Source organism: Passer montanus, unplaced genomic scaffold (assembly GCF_014805655.1).
Source record: "Passer montanus isolate IOZ18808 unplaced genomic scaffold, ASM1480565v1 scaffold167, whole genome shotgun sequence".
Taxonomy (NCBI): Eukaryota; Metazoa; Chordata; class Aves; order Passeriformes; family Passeridae; genus Passer; species Passer montanus.
The window spans coordinates 611,192-616,749 of record NW_024363938.1 but is presented as its reverse complement, the minus strand read 5'-3'; the positions used below and the strand labels follow the sequence as shown (position 1 = coordinate 616,749).

Here is a 5,558-nt window from a genome sequence, read left to right as displayed (position 1 = left end):
AAATTTTTACAAAATTGCTTCATAGTGAGTGTAAGTGCTGTTTGGAAGCCCAGGCAGAGTCAGACTTGTGGAATGAACCTCCCTCCCTTTGCTGCAAATGCTGCCAAAATCAGGTTGGGATGGAGGAGGTTGTTTTCCCTCTTGCCTTTCCCTTCCTTTGTAATCTCGTCCTGGAAAAAAACTGGAAACACAGCCACTGGTCTTGGGCTCCTGGTGAATCCTGACACTCAAAAATTGTGCATAAGGGGAAAAAAAATAGATTTCTGGAACAATGTTTATCCAAGAAGCTTAGGATCTATAATTGCAATTTTTTCCCTTCCCCCTCTCTGTGAGGAATAGAAGATCAAAGGGGCTTTGAAAAATCCTTGCAAATGGGAGCAGGGAACAATGTTTACGGAGATGCAGGAGATTTCCCAGTGAGTTTTAAAAAGCTTTGCTCTGTTTAAAACTCATCCAGCTTGTCCAGCCCTAATCCCTGCTCCGTGGGCTCTGTGGAGTGCTGTCTCCAGCAGGCAAACCCTGCAGCCACACAACTGCCCTCTGAGCAGGGACCAAAAATCACTTCCCAACACTAAAGCCCTGCATGAGGCTCTTCCCCCACACTGGGATATCTGGGAATGGGAAGCAGGCCCCACGATTCTGGAGATGCCTGCAGCCTTGGCATGTGATGGTACAAAGGTCAGGCAGCAGCCCAGCCTGCTCCTCCTTACTGTGGTCAGGTCCAGGAGTTCTGACCTGGGAATTCCTTTTTCCCAGAGCCCAGGGGCCCCGAGTGCCTGCCCTTGCTGTTGGGAAACAAATTGAAGTTACTGATGGTCTCTCTTCTGGGCCACCAGCTTTTCCCAGAGCCCATGGGCAACAAAGTACATCCCAGCTGGCCAGTGCCTGACAAAAATCCTTATTTCAAGCCCAAACTTGAATTTCCCATCTCTCCAGAGATGGTGCACTGGCAGGAGGACAGGGAGCTGCCTGGAGAGCCCAGGGGTGCAATGTCCCTGAGGAGAGGGACCTGGATCCACCCGGGGCAGGGAGGGACACGTGGGATGGGCGGCAGCGGGACCTGGCTCCACCCAGTGCCACCAGGCTGCCACGGGGCGGGCAAAGTGCGAGGCAGGTGTGACAAAAGGCAGCACGGACAGGTAGGTCTCTGCCAGCCCCGGTGGGCACGGGAGGAGCTGTGGCCACGGGAACAGGGTGCAGCCAGCACGGCTTGTGCCACCTCTCTCTGCCATCTCTTCTCCACTCCAGGACCATGGGGCTCTGCAGTGTGACCATCCTGCTGGGCACGGCCCTCCTGCTGCTGGCACCCGGCGGCACCCAGGTGAGCCCTGCCTCGACCTGCCCTCCCGCTGTCCCCTCTGATGAGGGGACCCCCGTGTGACCCGTGCCCCCCCTCGGAACCCCCTCATCTCCCCACAGGCTCTGAGCAGCTCCCGGTGGAAGGACCTGGCCACGGAGCAGGATTTGGCTGAGGAAAGGTAAGAGGTGCTCCCATCAGGCTTGCAAAAACCAATCAAAATGAAAAGTGTTTCAGGGGGGGAATAAATTGTTGCTTTGTGCCCCCCTTGTTGCTTTGTGCCCCCCAAAATTAAGGGGTTCCTAGCTCCATCTCCCTTTCTCCACAAATTATGTAAACTCCCTGAGCATCCAGCTGGTTTCTCTATTCCTTTTGTGAAACAAATATTTAAGTTAGCCCCTTTGCACCCTGAGATCCCAACTTGCTTCCTGGGGTGTGGGCAACCTCACCATGGTCCCTGCACTCCACTTGGTGAGATTCTCCTGGGACAGGGAGGGTATTTGGCAACCTCTCCTCTAGGATTTTGTTCCCCTCTTGCAGCATCCTGGGCGTAGGTGAGGAGGGTGAACCAGGTATAAAGGTCTTCTCCAGCAGTGCCTGGGCTCAGAGGGGCCCACCCCAAGTCCAAGCAAGACCAGAAGAGGATGGTGACCACCTCGACCACCCCCAAGATGATGGCAGGGAGGCCAGTGCCCGTGTGCCATTCTGGATGCCAGTACCGAAGGTGCAGAATGGCCCGGAGGAGGACCGTGACCACCTGTACCACCCCCAGGACAATGCCAGGGAGGTCAATGCCCGTGTGTCACTCTGGATGCCGGTCCCGAAGGTGCAGAATGGCCCAGAGGAGGATCTTGACTACATCCACCACGGCTGAGTGGAGATGTGCCCGGGCTGTGAAATGAAGGGTGGGAGCTGCTCTTGGGGTTTCCTGGGGAAATTTGTCCCTTCCTACCGAGCCTTAAGCCTCACCAATAAACCCATCTCCTCTCCATGTCCTGGTGGGCTCCTCATTACTGCCAGAAACCTGCTGCTAATTGCAGGGCCTCCAAACCTGCAGGAACTCCCTCAGGATTACCCCAAGGCACCAGGCAGGGTGAGGATGATGCCCTAGGACAGGAGACTCAGCCCAGGTGAGGCTGAGGCAAACTCAGCACATTGGCTGTGCCCCAGAAGATGCCACAGGCTGTTCCCTTCCTGGGGAACACCCAGACCTATGCTCCACGAGGCTGCTCGTGCCCAGCTGAGCATCAGAGAGCAGTGAGGGAGCGTGGGGGGGCTCAGTGAACCCCAACATTTCCCAGCTAAGGCAGGACCTCGCAGCAAGGACGCCCCATCTCCCAGCAGCACCTAGAAAACCCTTTAATAGCGAAGGCAGAGGTGGTCCCCACTGCTGGCTGTCACCCCAAGTGTGGCTCCCCGACGGGTCCCGGTCCCCTCTGCGGGGTAAGGCGGGGGTGGACGGGCTGCAGGAGGCCGTGGGGACCTGCACCACCCCAGGGACCTGCAGCTCTGGGCTCAGCTGTCGGTGAAGTTGGCCTTGCGCTTCTCCACGAATGCCGTCATCCCCTCCTTGCGGTCACTCTGGGACAAGCAGAGAGGTGAGGTGACAGTGAGGTTTGGGGGGGCTGCAGCGACCCTGTTATCCCCGTGCCACGGGGCTGATCCCCCTACTCACGGTGGCAAAGGTGGCGTAAAACAGGCGCTTCTCTGTCCTGTTCCCCTCTGTCAGCGTCGTTTCGAAGGCTGAAAGCAAGGGAGAAGTTGGGGAGGCCCCTCTGCCTGGCTTTGCAGCCCCCCCAGGAGCTCCCAGTTGGCCCCCAGCCCCTACCAGCATTGACTGACTCCTTTGCCATGGCAGCCACCAGCTTGGAGTTGCTGGCGATCTTCTCAGCGCAGGCAATGGCTGCATCCAGCAGCTTCTCCACAGGGTACACCTTGCTGACCAGACCTGGGATGCGCAGTGGGAAGTGGGGGGAGGCTCCCAGCCAGACCCCTGCACTGCCAGGGCTGTCCCACGCCCCTACCTGCCTCCTTTGCCTCCTTTGCCGAGATCCGCTCCCCGGTGAGCACCATCTCCATTGCCAGCGACTTCCCCACTGCCCTGGTCAGCCTCTGCGTCCCGCCGGCGCCTGGGGCGTTTAGGGAAGGGAGAGGTCCAGAGAGGAGGGCTACCTGGGTGTCCCCACCCCAGCTGGGATGGCAGCCCCTGGCAGGTGCCTGCTGCTCACCTGGGATGGTTCCCAGCAGGATTTCGGGTTGCCCAAACTGCGCCTTCTCCCCGGCGTAGATGATGTCGCACATCATGGCCAGCTCGCAGCCGCCTCCCAGCTGGCACAGGGGAGGCACAGATGGGTCAGGGGGAGCCGGGGTGGGGGCAGGGGGTGCAGGGAGACGTGGGGGACACTCACGGCGTAGCCATTGACGGCGGCGATGATGGGTTTGCGGACAACGGAGACCTTGTCCCAGCCGGCCAGGAAGCCGCCGCTGTAGCACTCCTGGAAGCTTTTATTCTGCATCTCCTTGATGTCTGCGCCGGCTGCAAAGGGAAGCGCAGTGGGACGCCAATCCCCTCCAAAACTTTGGGGTGAGCAGAGACCCCGTCCTACCTGCAAAGGCTTTCTGGCTGCCGGTGAGGACGATGGCTCCCACCTCCGGGTCGCTCTCCATGGCCTCCAGCGCCCGCCGCAGCTCCGCCATGAGCCCCTCGCAGAGCGCATTGAGCGCCTGCGGCCGGTTCAGCTGGATCAGCCCCACGTTCTTCTGTGCCCCCGTCTTCTGCACCAGCAGGTACTGGAATGCAGCCCCTGCCCGCCACACCAGCACTGCCCAGTTAGCCCACCGGCTGCCGGGCACCGGGCGGACCCCCGGCCACCCTCGGCAACGCCTGGCCACCGTCACTCCGTGCTATTTAAAGGCGACCTTGATGCCAGCGGTCACCGGCAGCCGGCGGGACGGGCTCGGAGGAGCTCCCAGTGCCACCCTACCCCGCGAAGATGAAGCCCCGTGTCCCGCCGGTGCTGGGACAGTGTGCGTGCTCCGCGCACCCAGCGCCAGCCCAGCGGCCCCGGTGCCCGGTGCCCTGGTATGCAGCGCCGCTGCCCATGCATGGCGCAGCGCCCCGGTGCCCGGTGATGGGCTCTGGAGCGCAGCTCCGGAACCACGTGCAACTCGCCGGGCACAGGCCCGGTGCCGGGACCGTCCCGCGCGCTGGGTCCCGGTGCCCGGTGCTGTGGCCCTGGTGCACAGCCCTGAGTCTCCGTGCCCGGCGCTGGGACCGTACACTAAGTAGGGACACGGTGCCCGGTGCCGTGGCCTGGTGCGCAGCCCAGCGACCACGAGCAGGTCGATGGGCACATGCCCGCCCTGGGCTACGACCGCGCCCGGTGCAGCGACCCGGTGCCGGGCGCTGAGCACTGCTTGGGCCAAGCCCACCCCCCCGCGGTGCCCCCCCGGTGCTCACCGGCGCTGCAGCCCCGAGCGCCGCAGGGGGCGCGGAGCGGCGGCGGGAGGCGCGCTCGGGGCAGCGCGGCAGAGGAGGGACACAGGAGGGGGCGCGGGCCCCATGGCCGCCCCGAGCGGGGGTCCCGCCGTGCTGCCCGCGGGGCGCGGGCGGGGCCGGGCCGGAGGGCTGTGCGAGGTTCAGAGCCGCCGCGGGGAACGGCAAGGGAAGGGGAAAGGGTGAGGAGGGGGGATTCCCCCGCCGCCCCCCGCGCGGGGAGCGGGGGGCGCGGCGGGAGCGCGGCAGCGGGAGCGCGGCCAGGGAGGAGCGGAGAGGAGCGGAACGCGCCGGCGGCATCCCCGGCTCCGGTGAGCCCCGCGGGCGGGGAGGGAAGGGAGGGGTGTGATGTGCCCTGCGGCGGGGCGTGTGCGGAGCCGGTGAAACGCGTGGGTGCGAGCGTGTGCGGGAGCATCATCCCCGCGGCTGTGCGGAGCGTCACCCGCAGGGTTCCGCGGGGCGCGCGTGTGCGGGAGCATCATCCCCGGGGGTGGGGGCAGCGCGTTTATGCAACGCGCGGGGAGCGGCGTGAGCCGTGACACACGCGTGCGCGGCCGCGGCACACCCGGGGAGCGGGACACGGCGGTGCGCGGTCCCCCGCCCGCGGCCGGGCGCGGCTGAGCTCTCCCTCCCTCCCTGCGGCAGGTGCGGGATGCGGCGGAGCGCGGCGGCGTGCTGGGCGCTGGTGCTGCTGGCCGCCACCTTCTGCGACACGGTGGCCGGCAAGGGTGGGCGCGGCGGCGCCCGCGGGGCGGCCCGCGGCGC

At 64.0% G+C, this 5,558-nt stretch overlaps 2 protein-coding genes across 3 annotated transcripts; one reads left to right on the top strand and one right to left on the bottom strand.

The window, feature by feature from the left end:
• The first annotated feature begins 105 nt into the window (after positions 1-105).
• On the top strand, positions 106-2,292 carry PRAP1 (proline rich acidic protein 1). 2 transcript variants are annotated; one of them, XM_039703679.1, is made up of 4 exons: positions 106-1,139; positions 1,249-1,321; positions 1,420-1,478; positions 1,838-2,292. In XM_039703679.1, exons 2-4 carry the CDS (start codon positions 1,253-1,255, stop codon positions 2,169-2,171), a joined length of 462 nt encoding a protein of 153 aa, XP_039559613.1. In that variant the 5' UTR covers positions 106-1,139; positions 1,249-1,252; the 3' UTR covers positions 2,172-2,292. The 2 variants fall into 2 exon arrangements, with proteins under 2 accessions (XP_039559613.1, XP_039559612.1); XM_039703678.1 differs by having other exon boundaries at positions 106-1,321.
• Positions 2,293-2,812: 520 nt separating this feature from the next.
• On the bottom strand, positions 2,813-4,404 carry ECHS1 (enoyl-CoA hydratase, short chain 1). Its single transcript, XM_039703723.1, has 8 exons — positions 4,282-4,404; positions 3,904-4,201; positions 3,706-3,833; positions 3,526-3,625; positions 3,322-3,426; positions 3,126-3,245; positions 2,973-3,040; positions 2,813-2,878 (listed from the first exon to the last, which is right to left on the bottom strand). The coding sequence occupies exons 1-8, from the start codon at positions 4,402-4,404 to the stop codon at positions 2,813-2,815; spliced, it is 1,008 nt and encodes a 335-aa protein (XP_039559657.1).
• Positions 4,405-5,558: the final 1,154 nt, after the last annotated feature.

What these genes read in the sequence shown, in the direction of transcription:
- PRAP1 (XM_039703679.1), top strand. Translation starts at nt 1,253, where the DNA reads ATGGGGCTCTGCAGTGTGACCATCCTGCTGGGCACGGCCCTCCTGCTG. An exon ending in TGGCACCCGGCGGCACCCAG is followed by an intron (nt 1,322 to 1,419) that starts GTGAGCCCTGCC and finishes ATCTCCCCACAG; the next exon opens with GCTCTGAGCAGCTCCCGGTG. An exon ending in CAGGATTTGGCTGAGGAAAG is followed by an intron (nt 1,479 to 1,837) that starts GTAAGAGGTGCT and finishes CCCCTCTTGCAG; the next exon opens with CATCCTGGGCGTAGGTGAGG.
- ECHS1 (XM_039703723.1), bottom strand. Translation starts at nt 4,404, where the DNA reads ATGCATGGGCAGCGGCGCTGCATACCAGGGCACCGGGCACCGGGGCCG. An exon ending in CCGCCGTCAATGGCTACGCC is followed by an intron (nt 3,626 to 3,705) that starts GTGAGTGTCCCC and finishes CCCCTGTGCCAG; the next exon opens with CTGGGAGGCGGCTGCGAGCT. An exon ending in AAAGGAGGCAAAGGAGGCAG is followed by an intron (nt 3,246 to 3,321) that starts GTAGGGGCGTGG and finishes TGCGCATCCCAG; the next exon opens with GTCTGGTCAGCAAGGTGTAC.